We start from the raw sequence: 23,915 nt of genomic DNA on the forward strand, positions 1-23,915 counted from the left end.
ATCAAAAGCGGCTTTCTTTGCGACGGTCACACCGCATGACTTACTAGGTTTAGGTCAGAATCAGAACATCGTCTTTGATAACGCAGTAACCAACATCGGCAATGCTTATCATACTACCCATGGCATATTCACAGCCCCTGTTGACGGCACGTATGTATTTTGTGCTACTGTTGCTGGACTTCACTCTGAGGATGATAAAGATTACTATGCACATTTTGACGTAAATGGTAGAATTCTCGCTAAATTCATCACACACCCTGCTGAGCAATCAACGCAAACGATTGTTGTTCAACTTCATGCGGGCGATGATGTATCTATCAAAAACGACCGAGCAGACGACCATATTCTTGGAGACAAATACTGTTCATTTGCCGGATTCTTACTTTTTTAGAACTATGATTCCTCCATAAATGTTCTTGGAAAATAAAATGATATAACATTTAATGTTCTCTGTGTTATTTATGTTTATTTATTTCACATTTTGTGGACAGCTAAAGACATAACATGTCGATCTTTGTACTTGCCGCTTATGTTATCGCCCAGTATTCAAATTAAAACATATAGATAGGATGTTACGTGAGTGTCTTGACTTCATTAAATGAGTAAAGTGCGAAGCACTGTCCAACATTTAATCTTTTTTCATGTTGAACAAGTTTATTCAAAATAGAAAGGCAAAAATGCAATATTCTTTTCATCTCACATATAAGAATTTTTCATCGAAACATTTTTCTTTACCTCTTATAGACAAAGTCAATTCGACCAACGTCTTTTGTACCTAAAACGACGTCGTTATTATACTCGTACTAGTCTAATATCAAAAAGTATTGGCTTTATTTCACTCCCAAACACATCACCCAAATATTAAAACTATTGTTTTTCCTTTCTCATTTGTAAGTCGATTTCAAAAATCATTTCACTCCCTTAATTTAAGAAGATATAATAATGGACAGAAAACGCAGTATCTCAACTTCGTCTTTCAGCTTCATTTGCCTTCAGTTGTTGAAAACTTATTGCCCGAATATGATTTGAAAAATTAGATACAAAAGAGGGATTATTGTTCAAAACTTGTTACAGACAAAATAATAGTGTTCATTCTATGGACACAAGTTTCTTTATAAATTCCCATTTTTAGTTCCAATGTAATTTCCGGGACAACAAAAATGCTGCCGAAAGGACAATGCGGCCGTCTGCCGAGAAAGACGTGAAAACATTTGAGGGATTGGTTGGCGGTTTGTTGTGTGTTATGGGCTAGAGCAGTGACAGGTAGTGCTGAGGCGCAATGAGGAGGAAAACTGTAGAAAACAATGTAAACACGGGAGAATATCCATGGAGTTCGCAAAGTAAAAGGTGACAATTCTGGAGATATTTTAGAAACTTATCGGGCCTGCCTACTAGTATTTACGAAGAAGATGTTCAAAGTATACCATATCGCTACATAAAACTAGTCCGGCCGAATGGTGCTATGTTTTTGACGATTCAAGATGGCTTCATCAAGTTTGGTAGAAAGTCAACTTCAAGTCTTGGGAAAATATCTCTGAAATGTTTTTTTGGCAATTAGGCCAGTCGGTTCTGACGAAAGGACTTTCAAAGTTTCCTGTACTGTAAATACAAACAAAGAAAGTGACCATACCCTTTGGGGTCCATGTTTTTGACATGAAATTAACAGGTTTATGTGTATTGACAGTACTTTGCATAAGGTTTAAAATAGTACACACAGTATAAATGTGTACTACCACTAAAGAAACTGCCTGTTTCTTAAGATTCAACTGTTGCTGCATTACATTTAATTATGAATGTAGTTCTACGAGTATATGCAAACTTAATTTTGAAGTAAATATCTAAAGATAAAATATTTTAGTGAAAGATGACCATTGGATATCTTTAAAATTGATACATGTTTGGTAAGCCATGCAAACTTTGTAGAATAGTCTTATAAAAATAATAAAAATATTACTAGAAAAGAACCTTAAGAAAGATTTTCAGTTGAACCTGTCCTAATGGTCACCTGTATCAAGCAGCCACTTGCATTATACAGTCAGTCAGTTGACTTTCGGGGTAGACATTATATTCAAATTCCTACCTGTCGTAAGCAGCCACCTGTCGCAAGCAACCACCTGTCGTGAGCAACCACCTGTCATAAGCAACCACCTGTCGTAAGCAACCACCTGTCGTAAGCAGCCACCTGTCGTATGCAGTCATCTGTCGTAAGAAGCCACCTGTCGTAAGCAACCACCTGTCGTAAGCAACCACCTGTCGTAAGCAGCCACCTGTCGTATGCAGTCATCTGTCGTAAGAAGCCACCTGTCGTAAGCAACCACCTGTCGTAAGCAACCACCTGTAGTGAGCAACCACCTGTCGTAAGCAGCCACCTGTCGTAAGCAACCACCTGTCGTGAGCAGCCACCTGTCGTGAGCAGCCACCTGTCGTAAGCAGCCACCTGGCGTAAGCAGCCACCTGTCGTAAGCAGCCACCTGTCGTAAGCAACCACCTGTCGTAAGCAGCCACCTGTCGTAAGCAACCACCAGTCGTGAGCAACCACCTGTCGTAAGCAGCCACCTGTCGTAAGCAACCACCTGTCGTGAGCAGCCACCTGTCGTAAGCAAACACCTGTCGTGAGCAGCCACCTGTCGTAAGCAGTCACCTGCCTTAAGCATCCACATTAATCACTACTTTGGCTGGCCGCTTAACTCAGGTTTGACGGTATTGCCATATTAGAGTACTTATATTACAAGAACTAAAGCATATAAATCGAAGAGCATTCTTATAAAATACGTTCTGCTATAAATCAATTTGTCGTAATGTTAAATGTTATAATTATTGATAAAGTCGATCATATGACGGCATTCTCTGGGAGCCGATTTCGGTAATTTCGTTATAAATTGGTTCTAACAGGTCATTTATCATAACTTGAAGTTACTGTCTATGTAATAAAACGAATGTAACGTTTAATTATTACCCCCTAAACACTCGTAAAAATATTTTATCCTTGTGTTTTATTTACTCCATTAAAGGACAGTTTCTTTGATTGCTCAAAGCATCGAATACACAAATATTTTTCCACCCAACAGACAATCAGTATAATGTTAAAGCCATGATTCATGGTTCTATTTGTTTGAAGAAAGACAAGCATTGTATATTTTGCGATAAACAACGGTTGACGTGCAGACTGATAAGGGAACATTATGATGTCAATTATGACGTCAAAACGCTGCATGACGCCCGGTTAACTATTCATAATATCCATTCTTTGCCTTCTATAAAATACATATGTTAGAGATAGACCCTAAAATTTTCATTGATAGAAATACATTACATAAAGTCTAGAAATTGTTTTCCAAGTCCTTGAAATTAACAAAAATGATTTCACAAATGTGCAATGTATGATAGTTTTGCTAATATCAATAACAGAAATTTTAATATTTAATTCAAAGTTGTGATCCGCAAAGAATGTCAACTCTTGCCTTGGGCTAGTACTTTAAAGCAGAGATATCTATTAGTTTACTTCCCTTGCAATGACACAATAGAGTGGAAAACAAAAACGGTTTAAGACACAATATCATACTTTTTTTAACAACAAAATCATTCAGGATTTATTCATATGTGTTTGATTTACCCCTCAAAGACTGGTTCCTATGATTTTGTCAACTTACTTATGGTAAAAAATTAACTTTTAACAAGCCGATAATAAAATGAAATACCAGTAAGTATTTTATAGTGCAGATAATACAGTTTTGCTTTTATCAAAATGTCACAATAGAAGCACTTTTGTAATACAGAACACCTGGCAGGATTAGTAAAGGTGCAATTATATTGATCTCTTTTTCCTATGCCTACATATGTTACTTTAACATGAAACGTTGAAATTAATAGCAGCTGATCGCGCTTAGCTCAATAGGGATCGAGAGTGCAGCTCTACGGATCGCGGGGTAATGAGTTCAAGCCACACTGACGGAGCGTATCTTCTCTGTGACGGTTTGTGTGTGAAATTATTCGTCCAACATCACTGATTCATTTAGGATCTGTATTTCTAGACTCTCACTCCACTCCCACCTCGCTAACTTCCCCATTATTCCTCTTTCACTCAACTTACTCCCACTCCAACCATCCTCTCTCCCTCCATCACCTCTTTCACTCCATCCCCACTCTCGCATTTCTTTTTCCAAATCTCTCTCTCACACACACACACCTCCATTAACACTCCACACAACACCTGTCTCCTATTGATAAAAGGACGGACTTAAAGTAAAAAAAAAATGTGACCGTGCGACCACATACACGCGTCACTGACACGTCCCTTCTCGAACGAAAAAAAGGGGACGAAAAATTTGTCAACCTACCTGTACTTTTTTATAAGTACAGGTCATCGGCCAACATTGTTTTAGACCAGATATCTTCCAAGGGTTTATATATCACAGCTTTTATTACTGTTCGACAGGCAGAGTCGTCAATTTGTTTTAAGTTTAGACATTTAAAAACAAAATTGTTTATATTATATGTTAGCAAATATAATTCTGCCTAATATTTTTTTGCATTTTAAACAGGTTCTTTTAGACTTTTTAGTAATTCAAATATCATAGAAACGTTTTGAAAACGTTATCCAATGCGCTGTTAAAAGGCAGATTTCGTTGTATATGTTGAATGACTTTGTGTGTAATATTTGCTTGAGGGTACATGGCGGTTGACTAGAATAAGACATACGTTTCAAAGCGTGTCGATTGATAATTATTTATTTGCTCTTAGACTAAAAGTTTGGTCATTCATATTTCAACAGTTACAAAACCTTTATCATGTTTGGTTAAATCCAAAATAAAACGGTTTGGATTGATATCTTATCCCATACATTTATAAATGAAATTCATCTTCAAACACATTACAAATATAACATTCGTATTAATCTACTCTTTATTTAATTTGGGTGATGAAACTTGCATTTAATTAATTGATTAATTAGTTAATTAATAAATTAATAATTAATTAAATAAATGAACGAACAGTAACAGTGATATAATGAAATATAAAAAAACAACACTTATTTAGAATTACATATTAATTATGAAATGATGTAAAATACAGCATGCCAGTTTCTTAATAATATTTGCATATTTTGACGTCTATGTTTTAAAGCACGTTTTAATATCCTTTGAATATGAAAATCATATAATAAACAGCATATTGAATTACGATTGTGAAAAGTTTCGTTGAAATATACATTGTAGAAAAAAATGAAAAATTTATTTTCGAAAAAAAAATGTCGCTTGAGGTATAGATTGCTCAAATCAGTCCAGTAAAATATCAAGAACACGACGCTATCCTTTTTATTTGCCACAATGTCTTAGCATATTCTGTTTTAAAAAATGAGTTTAATAAAGATGTTTTTAGCACTGGTTTCTCGAACTAATGAAAACTTTGATATGTTTTTTCCACAGTGTAGTAAGAAAGGAATTTGACAGAAAAAAAGTTTCACCCATGTTTGTCCTCTTCTTGAAAAACAGTGCATAAATTATTATCATAATTTTGATCATGTGAATATCAAAAAGGTCAAGAAATTAGATTTCTCTGAGTCTATTCCTACTAGTTATATGAAAAGCAAATACTGAAAGCAAATACTGAATAGATGAGTTGAACATTAATTTTCATAGAAGAAGGGGAAAACAAAATTTCATGGAGCAAATTTGATTGTTAATCATGGATATATTAACATTCTAATATTTTACACTTAGCTAGCAATAGTATACACTTATTAGCGGTCAATAGTCAAAATTATAGGTTATTGACCGAAGAAAACATTCAAGTGTTTTATTTATTGTGTCATCAATACCAAATTTTAAGTTTCGTTTTCTCTCAATTTTTAACTTAAGTTCTGAAAATCTGAACTGAACATCGGCGATTAATACATTATGTATACACTTTGTACTTTATAGCTTCTGTTGCCATTTAAGCTACCTGATTTTTATTCTAAATTGTATAACTCCATTAATTAATTTCATCATATATTCCTAAACGAATGAACAGCTTGTAACTAAAACATATCAAAATAACACACAGAACTAACGGATTTGTCGGCTACTACAAAAAAAACGTATAGGCCATTAATTACTGGAACTGGCCATGGAACCAGTATAGACCATTGATCACTGGAACTACCCATGGAACTAGTATAGACCATTGATCACAGGATCTGGCCATGGAACCAAAATAGACTATTGATCACAGGATCTGGCCATGGAACCAAAATAAGCCATTGATCACTGGAACTGCCCATGGAATCAGAATAGGCCAATGATCACTGGAACTGCCCATTGAACCAGTATAGTATAGTATAGGCCATCGATCACTGGAACTGTCCATGGAACCAGTATAGGCCATTGCTCACTGGAACTGCCCATTGAACCAGTATAGGCCATTGATCACTGAAACTGCCCACGGAACTAGTATAGGTCATTGATCACTGGAACTGCCCAAAGAACCAGTATAGGCCATTGATTACTGGAACTGCTCATGGTACCAGTATAGGCCATTGATTACTGAAACTGGCCATGGAGCCGGTATAGGACATTTATCACTGGAACTGTCCATGGAACCAGTATAGGCCATTGATCACTGGAACTGGTCATGGAACCAGTATAGGCCATAGATCATCGGAACTGGCCATGGAACCAGAATAGGCCACTGATCACTAGAACTGCCCATGGAACCAGTATAGGCCATGGATCACTGGAACTGCCCAAGGAATCAGAATAGGCAAATGATCACTGGAACTGCCCATTGAACCAGTATAGTATAGTATAGGCCATTGATCACTGGAACTGTCCATGGAACCAGTATAGGCCATTGCTCACTGGAACTGCCCATTGAACCAGTATAGGCCATTGATCACTGAAACTGTCCATGGAACTAGTATAGGTCATTGATCACTGGAACTGCCCAAAGAACCAGTATAGGCCATTGATTACTGGAACTGCTCATGGAACCAGTATAGGCCATTGATTACAGAAACTGGCCATGGAGCCAGTATAGGCCATTGATCACTGGAACTGGCCATGGAACCAGTATAGGCCATTGATCACTGGAACTGGCCATGGAACCAGTATAGGCCATTGATCACTGGAACTGGCCATGGAACCAGTATAGGCCATTGATCACTGGAACAGGCCATGGAACTAGTATAGACCACTGATTACTGGGACTGGCCATGGAACCAGTATAGGCCATTGATCACTGTAGCTGACCAGTATGGGCTAATCACTGAAACTGGACAATTAATCACAGAAATGGAACCAGTGTATGCCATTAACCACCATCATTTAAATGTAATGAAGATCATAAACTACACTTTATTATTTATGTATTTTTGAGAAGTATAGGCCTTACAAAAGTACAAGTATTTAAACTCTTAAAGCTACTCGCCGACAGTTTGGGCGAAATTTTTCAACATGTTCATTTCGATCAAGTTCGGTATAAAATGCATATGGGTGAAAGTAAAAGTTAGATATTGGTAAAAATGCAGGAAGAATGTAAATTTTCTGCATTATTTCAGCCTTTTGAACAGTATACGTTTTTTTGGTTCTTTATAAGGATATCTTGAAAAAATCTCTTTAAGCCAGTAAGTTTGTACCACCAGTCACTTTCATGATACTCACTTTCTATGGATTAAACGTTCTATAAATCAAACATACAACGTATTTTTTCTTTAAGCAGCAACAAAGAGATAAATACAAAAATATCAGACACATCTAGAGGTCATCAAGCGTACACCAATAAAAACAATTTTATGAATTATACACTGTTGGCACTGACCATACAATTAAAGGCCTTAGCTATAAGGAAATTGAAATATGATTAATGAATTCCCATGTATAACACGCTATACGGCGCGTGTTTGATCATTAGCAACTTCGCGTAGAAATGATCAATGAAAGAAAATCTGATGATGTTTAACAAGACGTACAGAACACTGAAAATATTCGTTCAGTCATTTAAGGCGATTTTTAATATTTGTGTTTCTCATTTTAAAATAGTAGACGGCAAATTACGAATTCTTTGTGTTTTTTCACGGAACGTCATATGCGTGTTCGGCTACAATTACGTCCAAAGAATGCCGAATTGCATTACGAGACTACGTAATCATACGGAAATTGTCGAGTATCGTTACGGAAGTGAAATATTACGTATGATGTTAAAAACTCAATGTGTGCAAATGCTATCGGGTGGAAATTGTAAGAGAGGGACCATATTGAAAAGCTGAAAAAAAGCGTTCGTAAAATACATATACATTTCTAGTCATTTAGTTTGTTTTTGAACTTTTATATACATGTATAAAAATGTTGCTGTTGATAAAAACATTTTATCTTGTAAACGCCGTCTTTTGTGAAAAGTATTACTATGTTTTTCTGCCTGGTGTGAAGGTTTCAAAAACTAATCGGGACGATAAATATAGATTCAATAGTCTAGCAAAGAATTCCCAAAATTTGAAGTGAAGTAATAACGGCTCATTTGAAGTGTGCTAAGTCGAAAACTTATACAATTTGTCAGAAAGCAATCCTAGTTTGAACATGAACACGACTTATTTCCAAATTTTGCTGCATTATTTGTCCAATAAAACCGTCAACGTCTCTTCATCCTGCGTTCATCTTATTGCGTAATATGTTCTAGCGTGTTATATATATAGCAAACGTGAAAATAAGACAGAACAAACAATAAAAAGCAATAAGACACAAAAAGCGGATTGATCTATTCGCTTAATTTCAAGTCTTTGTAAATTCAATTTTAGTTAAACGACTGGAACAGTGTGGTATTTAAATGGTCTAAGAATGGCTGCGTACTATGCTCTAAACGGTCATATGCATGTCTAAGAAACGTTACAATTGATGTTTTAAGTAGCTACTAAACTCTTTCTTGCAAGTACTAACAATAAAATCTACAGAAACATTCTTTGGGAGCGTAGAACGCAACCAAAATAGGAACAGACACCTTATACAGTATGACCTACCACAGCATTCCTTATACGTTATGCCCTACCACAGCATTCCTTATACGTTATGCCCTACCACAGCATTCCTTATACGTTATGCCCTACCACAGCATTCCTTATACGGTATACCCTACCACAGCACTCCTTATACGGTATGGCCTACCACAGCACAGCAAAAATAGCAGACAAGTCCTTATATTTTATGTTTTACCACAGCACTCCTGATACTGTATGCCCTACCTATGCACTCCTTGTACACCCTATCACAGCACTCGCGCGGTATGCATTTCACACAGTATGCCTCAACCACATCATTCTTTATACGGTATGACCTACCACAGCACTCCTTATACGGTATGCCCTACCACAGCATTCCTTATACAGCATGCCCTACCACATCACTCCTTATACGGTATGCCCTACCACATCACTCCTTATACGGTATGCCCTACCACATCACTCCTTATACGGTATGCCCTACCACAACACTCCTTATACGGTATGCCCTACCACAACACTCCTTATACGGCATGCCCTACTACAGCACTCCTTATACGGCATGCCCTACCACATCACTCCTTATACGGTATGCCCTACCACAACACTCCTTATACGGTATGCCCTACCACAACACTCCTTATACAGCATGCCCTACTACAGCACTCCTTATACGGTATGCCCTACCACATCACTCCTTATACGGTATGCCCTACCACAACACTCCTTATACGGCATGCCCTACTACAGCACTTCTTATACGGTATGCCCTACCACATCACTCCTTATACGGTATGCCCTACCACATCACTCCTTATACGGTATGCCCTACCACAGCACTCCTTATACGGTATGACCTACCACAGCACTCCTTATACGGTATGCCCTACCACAGCACTCCTTATACAACATGCCCTACCACAGCACTCCTTATACGGTATGCCCTACCACACTACTATTTATGCCCTACCTCAGCACTCCTTATACGGTATGCCCTACCACAACACTCCTTATACGGTATGCCCTACCACATCACTCATTATACGGTATGCCCTACCACAGCACTCTGTATACGACATGTCCTACCACACCACTACTTATGCCCTACCTCAGCACTCCTTATACGGTATGCCCTACCACAGCACTCCTGTATACGGTATGCCCTACCACAGCACTCCTTATACGGTATGCCCTACCACAGCACTCCTTATACGGTATGCCCTACCACAGCACTCCTTATACGGTATGCCCTACCACAGCACTCCTTATACGGTATGCCCTACCACAGCACTCCTTATACAACATGCCCTACCACAGCACTCCTTATACGGTATGCCCTACCACACTACTATTTATGCCCTACCTCAGCACTCCTTATACGGTATGCCCTACCACAGCACTCATTATACGGTATGCCCTACCACATCACTCATTATACGGTATGCCCTACCACAGCACTCCTTATATGGTATGCCCTACCGCAGCACTCCTTATACGGTATGCCCTACCACAGCACTCCTTATACGGTTTGCCCTACTACAACACTCCTTATGCCCTACCACAGCACTCCTTATACGGTATGCCCTACCACAGCACTCATTATGTGGTATGCCCTACCGCAGCACTAGTTTGGACAATTTTCCCAAAAACGATAACTGTGCTTTTGATAATCTACCATTTTAAATTGAAACAATTAACATCAAAGTACTTATAAAAATCTTCACATACAAACTGAACACAAAATGCCAATGTGCTTTTGATAATCTACCACATACAATGATTGTAAATGCGTTAAAGAGGCGAATAAGAAAATGTCTGATCAACTCAGTGCAAGACATGTGCAAGCTTATAAACAACAAATTCAATCAGAAAAGATCCCGCGAAATAGTGTCGCTTCAGTGAGTGCTTGTCTCTATTAATTATCGTCTGATCTATGAGATCAATAGCACGTTCTTCGCGTGAGGAAAATGCTAATAAACATTGATAAATGTTGCAACCGTAGTGTCCAAAATTTGTTTCTGGCGTGCTGTTAACTAATTACGTCTGTCATTTCATTATTCTAAGCGTAAATGCATTTCCTGAAATGATATATACCTTGTATATGTTCTTCACAATAGACTGAAATCTTTTACGATCAAAACACTGGTTATTGAAGAGCGAGAGAATAAAAGCACTGAAACAAAGTACGGAACAAGTTTAAAAACAGCTGTGATGAACGTTTTTAGCCTATTCTGCCTTTGCGACCAGTGCAGACCAAGATCCGTGCAGGCTGATCATGGTCTTGCACTGTTCGCTATTCGATGAGTAAATTTTCAATGATTACCCCTTCGAATAATAAATGGTACTGCACAAATTGAATGATAGACCAGTTGATATTAGAAATATAGCAGGGTAAAGGTTAAATCCCTAAGAGGATTCTTTTAAAGCACAAAGCACAATCAAGGGGCCTTTGTGGCCAATTTGTTACGATCGCTGACTTTAAGTCACTTGCCCCTCACCGATGTAGGTTCGAGCCTCACTCGGGGCGTTGGATTCTTCAAGCGAGGAAACCATCTAGCTGGCACGATCAAAGCTGAAAAGTTGCCATATGACCTATAATTGTGTCGGTGCGACGTTAAACCTAACAAAACAAACTAGTAAAAGAAAAGCAGAGTTGGTTTGATTGAGTCTATTGACGACAGGAAATGTCGCACGAAGTTGGTGAAATACCTGTGACATAGGTATATGTTTGTAACCATCTATATTTCTTAGGTGTTTTGATCTACCTTACGTATTATATTGCGTCACGAGTGAATATTACAGTTCCTTCCAATTATACAGAGGAATAACATTTAATAGACACAATTTTGTTATTGTTGGTCAATTGGGAATGAAAAAGTCCAATACAAATGGGGAATCAAATTGACTTGGGGTTAAAAGACAGGACACATTACGTCGAAGAAAATATATCATTTTATTTTTGTTTTATTTACATAACACAAATTGCACGACTTTACTGTCGTCTATCAAGGAAACACGCAGGTTTTCTCAGAGTAAATAAAACTGGGGAATAAAGCAATTTATGGCTTGTGAGTTATGATGATTAAATGCAACTTTCGTCATTGCACACTGTAATAACAAATGGCCTGCTAAAATCAATTTGTAACAAAATAATCGAAATTGGCGCCAAGGGATTCTTTCATTTGGCTCAAATGAAAAGATGTAGATTAACAAAGCTGATAATTCTTAATACAGCGAATAAAACTGAAAGAGTACATACGTTTTATTTCCTCTATTTTATTTAAGTGTGCGTTTATATTTATACGAGAGCACCAGGCAGTGTGTGCAGTCGAATAAAGCTGAAATCACACTTTCGCCGTTGTGATCTTGCACTTTGCCATCGTGGTCTCGCGCTTCGTGCTTCGTGCATCGCTTGTTCTGGCGATTCGCGAAGTTAGAGGTCACGATAGCAAAACTGCGAAATAACTTCGCGCTTCACTATCGAGATATCGCGCTTTGCCATCGTGATCTCGCTATCCGCGTATCGCCTTCAGTCGATGGCGAAACGCAAAGTGCGGTGTCACGATGACAATGCATGAGATCATTATGGTGAAGTGCAAAATTACGAAAATACCGCCATTTCGCATTTCGCATTCGTGATTTCGAGTTTCATGTTTAGCCACTATCAGGGACGATGCGGCAATTAAAGAAAACACAAAATGAAGTATATATGCACCTGTACGAAAAAATAGGGCTTCAGTGTTTTACGTTATAAAACGTCTACAAAAAAAACACTTGTATTTCAATATTACAACTGTAATTTAAAAACACTGTTAGGTGAAAAATCCATAGACAAATCCAGACTAACACAATATTAAATGACCACAGGTTTATGTGAGATTCTAAGAATCACACTACTAGTCTCGCAACAATATGAACTGAAGGAGATTTACATGATTTGTTAATCACCAATATCCATACATATACACCGCGTGCTTTCTTTGAAAGTGGCTTTCCATTTTTTCTATATACCTGTTAAATATGAAATTGTATCTTTTTTCTTTTCTTTTTTTGCATCTCTTCCCTGTATTCATCTCGTAACCAACTCTACTTCTAAGCCATACTTGGTATGATTTGCAAAAAAAGATTATTATTTCAAATAAGCGCGCCGATACGACAGGTGCGGTACGTATTTGTCGTACTGGCGCGCTAGTCAGTCGTTCTGGCGTGTTCTCTCTTCAAAGACGCCAACACACCAGAACGAAATGGCAGAAATCAGCCACAATACAAATCTTATTTGCAGTCATTTTATAATTTGTTATCATTCACTTGTTATATAGTCGGTCAGAAAAAGTTTACTAGGGCATATGCTTAATGTAGAATGTTGTCGATTCAAAATAATATTATCTTATAAAAAGCCATCCCTCGCGTAATATCAAAATAAAAGTTCTGTCCCCGCGAAATAGTCAGAAACATGTGAAATATGTAATATATTATCACAGGCAAAATGTTGTCATAGAGCATTGTATGAAAGAATATGCCTCTAAATATAGCCGAATGAAATATCGAAAAATATCATTCTTCAAGCAAGTATGCCTTAATGTATAATACCTTCTCCCCAAAAATGCTAGGTCGAGTAGAATCTCCCGAGAGCAAGGAGAGCTGATACGTAATCATCAATAAATCTGTATATAAGTAGAAACTTTGGAGGCCAGTTTTATATACATTTTGTATATAATTGAGCCGCGCCATGTGAAAACCAACATAGTGGCTTTGCGACCAGCATGGATCCAGACCAGCCTGCGCATCCGGCCCGCAGTCTGGTCAGGATCCATGCTGTTCGCTAACGGTTTCTATAACTGCAAAAGGTATTGATAGCAAACAGAATGGATCCTGATCAGACTGAATTGGATCCATGCTGGTCGCAAAGCCATTATGTTGGTTTTCTCATGGCACGGCTCATATCTATTTGGTATACGGTTAGAATATCTTAACACGTTGTGACATAGTTTTTATGTGAGAGAAACGTCATTATTACATACAGAACACTGTGTTTATAAGACACTTTTTTCTAAATATATATGGTTACATGAGAAAGCATTTATCTTGAACCTATGTGCAGTTTAAAACATAATAGAGCAGTTCAGTAGTTGCTAGAAAAAATATGTCTTTATACACCCTTTGATAGAATGAATTATTTTTCCTCATAAATTGTGGTGTGGCGAGTATAATTGGTGATTTTCTATGATCTTTCAAGTCTATCTGTCTATCTATGTTTAGTGTCTCACGCCTCTCGCGAGTATTATGGGCAGGGTGCACGCCGGGTGCTAGTGAGAATAAAAGTAAAACTGGAAGAAGACTTCCAGGCATAGTAAGACTATGAGACATAGCATGGTGGTTAAATTGTTAAAAACAGTAGTAGAGTAAAAGAAGGTTAAAAACAGCTGCTATATTTAATACTGGAACAGAGCCACTGCCTGCTTGAAGGATCCAAGATCAGGCAGGGTCGCAATATGTGGAGGTAACCTGTTCCACTGGACTCTGGCGTGGGGGAAGAAGGAGAATTTAAAGAACTCCGAGTTGACATGAATTTGGCGGAGACTGAGGGGTGCATCTGTCTGGTTAACCTGGTCAGAATCCGTCATAATCCTCAATGTTTCGTAACATTGTATATGGGTTAAATTTTGGTCAACATTACAGTTTATACTGTCCTTATAAAATGTTACGAGCCCAGCCCCTGAGCTATATTCGTTAATGTTTTATGAAATAACAGGTCTTTTTTTCGTACGATGTGCAATGGCTTTGGTTGCTATATTGCTACTTTTTTCAGCTTGACTGTATAAACATTGTGAAAATATTTCCTGAATTAAGTGTAACGAAAATGGAGGAAATCGGTTGTCTGTCGCAGTGCGATTTTTTCTGGTCGAATCTAGATATATTTAGTATGAATGACAGACATATCAATTAGATTCTCCAATTGTTCTCATATTGAGCTGAATGCATTTGCAAAAATGCAGTGAACATGACGGCAGGCTGCAGAACTGCAGTACACTGTTTTATGAATTTGTCAACGAAAATAAGTATTTAGCCAAACAGTATCGTTTAATACCTTGCACTTTTTTTTCTAATCTTATGTTAATAAGTAACAATTTAACTGAGATGGGGGACTTTTTGGTACTTTTGGCATTGGGGTAGTTTTGGGTCATTTTTGGTGTTTTGTAACAATGAAAAAAATATTATATATCAAAATAAAAACTTTGACATTGTCATTGTATCGGCAATACAAAAATACCTTATTCCCATTTGAATTTGTCATGGGGACATCAGAAGAAATGTAAATGTGAAATTTTCTTTTACATTTTTAACCAATCGGAGCGCACCACATCATTACCGTTCCTGCAATATGGCGGCTTCCATACGTAGCAAACAAAAGTTTTGTTAAATTACGATTTTGTTCGATTCTTATGCAGTGTATAAATTAATATGAAATAAGGCAAAGCCTCAACGCGAGCTCAAAGAAATCGGATTTAGCTAAAAATATTATGCATCATTTATTTGTCACACAGAAACTATTCCCTACTGACAAGAATTCAGGAGAACCCATTCACTTGAAAAAGTCTACATTTAGTGTCACCATACCTGTAATAGTGAATATCATACGTTGCAAAAATTATGGGAAGCCGGTGTCGAGGTGACGTCATTACCGCGTTCCCGTTTCTTTCTGCTTATTAATGACATTTTTACCATTTTCTGGCCGATGCTTGATCTTTTAAATGAAAATAATATTTTTTTCAAACAACTGGAAAGCATTCTTTCATTATTGTTAAGTGATGAATATTTTTTAGCAATTGAATGAAGTTCTGTATTCACTCCGGAAAGAAGTACTTCCTGTGAGCACCTATCCGTTAGGGTGCGCTTTTTAGAACTTCCGACGAAACTTTTCAAATCCATCACCAAGTGTGGAAGTATACTTGCGTTACCGTAAAGCTCGATTCTCGAGCATGCCCTTCGGGCCTGCTCTTCGAGCTCGCTAATACTGATCTAAGTTTCGCCAAGTTTTCAATTCTAATAAAGGTAATGCATTGAATTAAATTTTAATTCGTGCAAATCATAGTTTTTCGTCCAGCTCCATGATACAAAAAGCCGGCAATATTTCTCAATCCGTGGATAGGTTTCGGATACGTCATTTGTTTCTCATCGGAAATCTTGACTCCCAAAACTTTGCCATGTGAAGAAATTCTAACATGAAGTTTGGCTTTGACTATCCTAGAGAATAGTTGATTAACACTTAATGACATTTTCATTCTCTTCCAAGAAAATTCCTTTTGATTTCTTTCTTTGATGAAAGTTTTCTGAGAGTGAGAAGGAAGCATAGCTGTCAAAGATCTACAAAGGCCATGCGTGTGATAGGGGTTCGAAGGGATAATTGCCCCTTGTGGGGGATCCCTAGAAGCCGGAGACGCCCTCAAATGTAAAGTAAACACTGGGAGAGAAAATATCAAGGTCCCCCCTGGGGCTCGAACCCCAGACTTCGTGATCTGTAGACGGACACTCTAACCACCTCACTAAAAGGTTAACCTTGCTGTTGGAAGTGGCTTATAAACATACTATCACTACACTTCTCCCCCTTTACTTTTCAGACTCAGAGCTTACTAGCTTTCCAGAATGACACTCCATGCCCACCACATGAGTCCGTCAGGTACTTCCGACACCATTAAAGTAAAGGCAGTGGCTACGATTACGGTACCGTAATCCTAGCCTCTGGTTCTAGTATTACGGAAGTTCCGTATTCCTAGACAACCCTATGAGGATAGGCTAGGATTACGGAAGGCATCAAATATATGTTAGGACATGCATAAATGACGTTGTAAAATTACTTATTTCACTATTATTTCGTGCTATCGATCCGCTGTTTTGGGTTAGTATAATCTTATTGGTGGCACGCGGAAATATAGAATTATCTATGTTTCATATATACCTGCAATTTTTGTCATCAAATCAACACAAGTGGTCTTTAATAACATACAATATGGTTATAAATAAAAAAAATCAAAGTATAGAATATTTTTTTAAACCTAACTTTTACCCTCATATTTCTATATTTCTGCGGGCTGCCATTAATATAGCGTTTAAGATTATATTAACCCAAAATGGTGGATAGGTAACACGGAATAATAAGGCAGGCATCAAAAATCGCTATTTTAATAAAGTGAAATAAGAAGTTTACAACATCATTTATGCATATCCTAACATATTTTTGATGTCTCTTAAATACTTCGTAATCCTAGCCTATCCTCATAGGGTTGTCTAGGAATACGGAACTTCCGTAATCCTAGAACCGGAGGCTAGGATTACGGTACCGTAATCGTAGCCACTGCCTAAAGTAAACTCTGGGAGAGAAAATACCAAGGTTCTTCCTGGGGCTTGAACCGTAGGTGGACACTAATCATGTTGCTAAAGGGTTAACCCTTAAGGTTCATTTCAAGTCTTTTGAAACCAACTCTCGGGTGAATTTTTGTTTTAGTTTTTTACGCCAAATATACCTTGGTTTATCATATACGATAAACCAAACTATTCATGATAAGTAGAAAGAACTTTCAAGACAGGTTATATTTTATTAAACAGTACATTTTGTCCTATATCACATGTACTTCAACTGTTCATGTTCTGTTTTGTAGAAGGTAATATGAAAGTAGGTGCTACCTAAAAGGCAGAGCTCCCATGAAAAATCACCAGTGCCCGTTAAAAATTAAAGGAGTGGTGCTGGAATTATCTGGAATTATGGATTCGTTTAGGAAGTTTATGTTCTTTAGATCTATTAAAATTATTAATGATAATTCATGATTTCTGAATGCATGTTTTAGACTGCATCAAGATTAATTCTTGACATGTGAAAACTCTACAAATATTATGTATATAATCAAAAGAAAGTTTGGTATAGACTAACATCTGCACCAAGATAAAGAAAAAAAACGTATTTGAATAATTTCTGTTATTCTTATTAAAACGCACTGCATCAACAATATTACATAACTTTTTTTATCATACTGGAAACCAGTCACAAAATGATAACTGCTTCAAATTGAAAAGCTTGAACTTTGAAAATTTCAAACCTAACAGAATCTCATTAGGCCAATAGCCAAAGGAATTCTGTGTCTTTGCGTGTGAATGTTGGGCAATGAGGACTTAATGTAAAAAGTTAATGTTCCAATTCCAAGTTTAATTACAACAGACTTTAGTTATACAATATTTTCAAAACTCATAATAATACAAAAAAAATGAAATAAAAAATAAAAATTAAAAAAAAATCTGGTCCAGGTGAGGTTTGAACTGACGACCTCTGGATTACAACGCGAACTCGCTAACCACTACACCATTGTGGAGTTAGGACATCCTGAGACAAACATAAGTATATATAATAAAGTTCAGTAATGGCAGCGTGACGAAAGTCGTTTCAAAATGAAAATATTGTGTTTTATTTCTTTTTTTCTTTGTAGAAAATGTATTTAGCATTTATTTCTTATTATCAAACGCTCATTTGCATTTTTATTCAATATTCAAAGCAGTAAGCGAGACGCTTTTGTCAACCGTAAACAGTAAGCGTCTACTGACGTCTTTACTGATTAATTACTATGTGCATAGTGTACTTGAAAAAATCAGAACAACACCGATTCCAAAAAGTACCACGAATTTTCAACTCGATAGTATACACAGTTAGATCTCTCTATTTATTTTCTTTTTCATATGTTTAACTGTAATGCGACACTGTCGGCGCCGGTAGCTCTGCTATCAAGCTTCTTTTTCAAAAGTATTTTGTCATTACATTTGTGATTATTGTGTGTCTAACATATTTCTCTAGGTACTCCGGGAGTTGAAAGTGTTACAAAGAAATTACATTTAAAATAAAAGACAAAAGTTGCAAAATGAAAGTGAAAGTAGAACTGTCAAAATAATCAAAAACTGCAATATTTCAAAAAATGTATCAGTTAAACAGTTTTCATGTCCCGGAGTACCTAGGTAAATAGGTTAGACATACAACAGAAACAAATTTAGAGAAAAAATATGTTTGAAAAAGAAGTTTGATATTTTCTACAAAATAGAATGTGGACAATCGAAGTACATGTGTTGTAAGACAAAATACATGTTACAGAACAAGTTGACCTTTACAGAAAGAATTTTCTACCCCTTCTGAACAATTCTGTATATATATGTTATGGATATTACGGGTCTGTCAGGTATAATTTCCAAAATGAAAGTTTACCTGAGGGGTGGTCTCAAAGGTGTTTACATGATCTTTAACCCAACAGCAAGGCTGTTAGAAGTGGCCTATAAGCATACTATCACTACAAATGGAAAATTTAATTTTTATCTCATCTGATTTTTTGAAAAAAAATGATGAGTTATTGTCATCACTTGAGCGGTTGTCGGCGTCGGCGTTGCCTGGTTAAGTTTTATGTTTAGGTCAGCTTTTCTCCTAAACTATCAAAGCTATTGCTTTGAAACTTGGAATACTTGTTCACCATCATAAGCTGACCCTGTATAGCAAGAAACATAACTCCATCTTGCTTTTTGCAAGATTTATGGCCCCTTTTGTACTTAGAAAATATCAGATTTCTTGGTTAAGTTTTATGTTTAGGTCAACTTTTCTCCTAAACTATCAAAGCTATTGCTTTGAAACTTGGAATACTTGTTCACCATCATAAGCAGACCTTTTAAATCAAGAGACATAACTCCATCTTGCTTTTTGCAAGATTTATTGCCCCTTTTGGGCTTAGAAAATCAGTTTTCTTGGTTAAGTTTTATGTTTAGGTCAGCTTTTATCCTAAACTATCAAAGCTATTGCTTTAAAACTTGCAACACTTGTTCACCATCATAAGTTGACCCTGTACAGCAAGAAACATAACTCCATCCTACTTTTTGCAAGATTTATGGCCCCTTTTGGACTTAGAAAATATCAGATTTCTTGGTTAAGTTTTATGTTTAGGTCAACTTTTTCTCTTAAACTATCAAAGCTATTGCTTTGAAACTTGCAACACTTGTTGACCATCATAATCTGACCCTGTACAGCAAGCAACGTAACTCCATCCTGCATTTTGCAATAATTATTGCCCCTTTTGGACTTAGAAAATCATTTTCTTGGTTGAGTATTATGTTTAAGTCAACTTTTCTCATAAACTATCAAAGCTATTGCTTTAAAACTTGCAACAGTTTTTCACCATCATAAGTGAACACTGAACATCAAGAAACATAACTCTATCCTGCTTTTTGCAAGAATGATGACCCTTTTTAGACTTAGAAAATCATGGGTAGGACAATATTTCTATTACACAAAAAAAATCAGATGAGCGTCAGCACCCGCAAGGCGGTGCTCTTGTTTAAATACAAAATAGACCTGGTTTTGAATCATCTCCCTCCATGTTTACTTTTTGTGATTTTTGTTCCTGTTGTAGAAATTGCACATTGCACTGGTGAATGTAATTTGTAAACGCTGTATTTTACGATATGAAAAAAAATGATTTTATTTTTTAAAATGAGTGTGACTTGCTATAAGGCATGTAAGCGTGATCTAGGGCTGAAGTGTGTGTGACGCACGTGCAATGCATGTTTTTGACAGGTATGAGGAAGTGACTAGCTGTCAAGTAACGAAGTTAAGCCTGCATCAAATTTTCTAACCATCGGGTAATCGATGATTTAATATAACTTTACCTGTTATTTACTTAGCAGATGGCTAGAATGTAAGCTAGGGCAGGCATCTGGTTACCAGACAGCTAGACACTCCTGAGAACTCAAAAGCATGATTAGCTCAGTTGGTAGAGCACCTGACCTGCATCTATGGGGTCATGTGTTCCAAGTCCTTCATTTTGCAGAAGTTTTTCTCATAAATACCACATTCGTGATGAGATAAATTCTAAAGTTGCAGGCTACAGTGGTCAGGTTATGTATTAAGCATGCTTTTTGCAGGGGCTTTACTCAGTTGTAAGCAAAACAGTTGATGTGTGGCTCTCAATTCCACTTAAGATGATGGTTAACTGGCCAGTTATTCAAAGCACTCTTTGTAGGAACTGTACTCTGTTGCAAACCAAACAGTTGATGCCTCAGTCTACAGTTCCACAATAAAGTTAAGCCTGTCTACTTAGCTCAATAGGGAGAGCGCAGATTTATGGGTGTCGGGGTCGTTAATTCGAGCTCTGGGCAGGGTGTATGTTCTCCATGACAGTTTGATAAAAGACATTGTCTGAAATCATTCATCCTCCAACTCTGATTCATGTGGGGAAGTTGGCAGTTACTTGCGTAGAACAGGTTTGTACTGGTACAGAATCCAGGAACACTGGTTAGGTTAACTGCCTGCCGTTACATAACTGAAATACTGTTGAAAAACGGCATTAAACCCCAAACAAACAAGCAATTTTTGAAACAAACAATATTTAAAGTTAAGATTTTAGAATTAAAGTGAGAAGGAGTGGAGTTACCCGAGGCTTCTGAGTAAGAGCCAGAAGCCTGGTGTGCTTGGTAGAACATTTGTCTTGCAATCAGGGGGTAATGGGGTTAAGTCCCAAAAACAGAACATGTATTCATTTAAAAATAAAATTTACATTCCCAGTATTTTTAGAAAGTATATACATGTTGTAGGAAAATAGGGGTATAGAATATCGAATCCCATGCAGTAGAAACAGTTTATATGTTACAAAAATTTAATGCAGGATTCCAAGGTTTCTTATTATAGATGCCCACCTTGCTTATATAGGGAGAGCAAAGATCTACAGATTCTATCCCCACAAAATAGCTGTTTTCGCTAAAAGGATGATATTTCTTGTTCACAAAATGAAATGACTTTGCCATAGTTTCACTTTGGCAACAGTGATTATAAATTCCATACCAGTCTTTCAGCATTTTTCAATCAAGCTCACAGGGGCAGTATAGATACATTTTTTAATACTTTTCAGGAGCACAGAATGAAGTCAATTTTCTCCCTAGTTGTGATTGTTGTTGTGGGCCATGTTACCATGGTAACAGATGCAAAGCCAAAGTATGTCTCTGTGAATCTTGAAGCTAAATGGAGTTCTACACCAATGTTGCTTGAAGCAAGGTACAAAATTTATTCTATCAACTGTGGAAACATTAACAACATTCTTATTTGCCTTAACTTATTTTGGCAGTTTCGTATTTGCAGACATTATAAACCAGTCACATCTCTGATCTGTTTAAAAAAATAGTTTTGGGTAGTGGACCAGCAGTGACAGTCAACAAATGAGCCACACCATGAGAAAATCAACATAGTGCATTTGCGACCAGCATGGATCCAGACCAGCCTGCGCAATCTGGTCAGGATCCACGCTGTTCGCTTTCAAAGCCTATTGCAATTAGAGAAACCGTTAATGAACAGCATGGATCCTGACCGGACTGCATGGATGTGCAGGCTGGTCTGGATCCATGCTGGTCGCAAATGCACTATAGATGTTGGTTTTCTCATGGTGCAGCTCTTGTCTATGTGACTGCATACTCCCAAATGATTTTTTAAAACAACTGGAAAATTTGGAGATCTCAGAGGGAGAGTATGTAATTGAGTGGAAAATGTTTCAGTTTTAAGTACAGGACCACTTCCTCAACATTGCCAATATTTAATCCATGAATATTTTAGCAGAAGGGGGCTCTATGGCCAAGTGATTAAGGTTGCTGACTTCAAATCACTTGCCATTCACTGATATGGGTTTGAGCCTCACTCGAGGCGTTGAATTCTTCATGTTAGGAAGCCATCAAGCTGACTTACAGAAGGTTGGTTGTTCTACCCAGGTGCTCTCTCGTGATGAAATAATGCACAGAAGGGCACAGTCACCTTGGGTCTTCCTCCACCATCAAAGTTGGAAAGTCGCCATATGACCTGTAATTGTGTTCTTGTGATGTTCAACCCAACAAAAGAAATAAATAAATTCAGCAGAAGTATTTATTTGTATTTAACTGTTATTAAAAAAAACTGTCACTATATTTGAACCCAAAGTCTATTCTTTTTCTTGGTATCAGTCTAAAAATTAATTTTATTGTATTTTTTGTGTTCAAACGAATTTTTTCTCTTTCAGTGAGTTCTTGGCTTCAGAGGGGAATGACAATTTCTGGGGATTTGTTGGTAGGATAGCGGAGCTTAATCCAGAGCTTGTTGCTCAAGGTAAGTGTTTCAATGATATATTCAAATGTCAGTGTACAGTTCATTCAAACTAAAAATAAATGAATAGATAAATAGTGAATCGGGGCCTATGTGGCCGAGTGGTTATGGTCGCTGACTTCAAATCACTTGCCCCTCATCAATGTGGGTTCCAGCTTCACTCGGGGCGTTGAATTCTTCATGTGAGGAAGCCATCCAGCTGGCTTACGGAAGGTCGGTTTTTCTACCCAGGTGCCCGCTCGTGATGAAATAATGCACGGAGGGGTACCTGGGGTCTTCAGCCACCATTAAAGCTGGAAAGTCGCCATATGACCTATCATGTGTAGGTGCGACGTTAAATCAAAAAAAAAATATATTGAATCATCAATCTTCTCGGCAAAGAGAACTATCTTTCTCTTGCAGGACATCAAACTTTTCGTCTTTGTCTCTTCATATTAAAGACATTGTATTTACATTTAGTCCATTTTGACTCGTTTGATGGCAATTTTCTATATTTAGAGTTAGTATCTAAAAATGAACTGTTTTTGCTTTTTTTCCAGAGACAGATAAGGCTATGTATCACCTTGTCCAGAAATTCTCCTCCAGATACTTGTCACCGATGCTACAGAATTTTCTAAAGATGTATCTGTCATTGAGGGCATATTCTCCTATGGTGGAAATGTTCCAACAGGTATAGTAAGGTTTCATTAATGAAATCAAGGGTCAGTGAAGTCTGTTGTTTTACAGTACAACTTGTATTAAGATGATAGCTAAGTGATCTTTTACTGCACAATTGGTATCTTAATTTTTTAACCAGACAATTTAAACTGA

At 37.2% G+C, this 23,915-nt stretch overlaps 2 protein-coding genes across 3 annotated transcripts in view; both read left to right on the forward strand.

The window, feature by feature from the left end:
- Positions 1 to 9,298: 9,298 nt before the first annotated feature.
- LOC128558744 (uncharacterized) lies at positions 9,299 to 10,651 on the forward strand. Its single transcript, XM_053548927.1, has one exon. It carries the CDS (start codon positions 9,299 to 9,301, stop codon positions 10,649 to 10,651), a length of 1,353 nt encoding a protein of 450 aa, XP_053404902.1.
- Positions 10,652 to 15,345: 4,694 nt separating this feature from the next.
- Positions 15,346 to 23,915, forward strand: part of LOC123555095 (UDP-glucose:glycoprotein glucosyltransferase 1-like) — a 61,605-nt gene continuing 53,035 nt past the window's right edge. For both annotated transcript variants that reach the window (XM_053547414.1, XM_045345660.2), the window contains exons 1-5: positions 15,346 to 15,426; positions 15,979 to 16,021; positions 21,892 to 22,034; positions 23,023 to 23,108; positions 23,645 to 23,775. In XM_053547414.1, the coding sequence (XP_053403389.1) occupies positions 21,901 to 22,034; positions 23,023 to 23,108; positions 23,645 to 23,775 (351 nt within the window). In that variant the 5' untranslated portion in view covers positions 15,346 to 15,426; positions 15,979 to 16,021; positions 21,892 to 21,900. The remainder of the gene's footprint in view (positions 15,427 to 15,978; positions 16,022 to 21,891; positions 22,035 to 23,022; positions 23,109 to 23,644; positions 23,776 to 23,915) is intronic.

This window comes from Mercenaria mercenaria, chromosome 7 (genome assembly GCF_021730395.1).
Source record: "Mercenaria mercenaria strain notata chromosome 7, MADL_Memer_1, whole genome shotgun sequence".
NCBI lineage: Eukaryota > Metazoa > Mollusca > Bivalvia > Venerida > Veneridae > Mercenaria > Mercenaria mercenaria.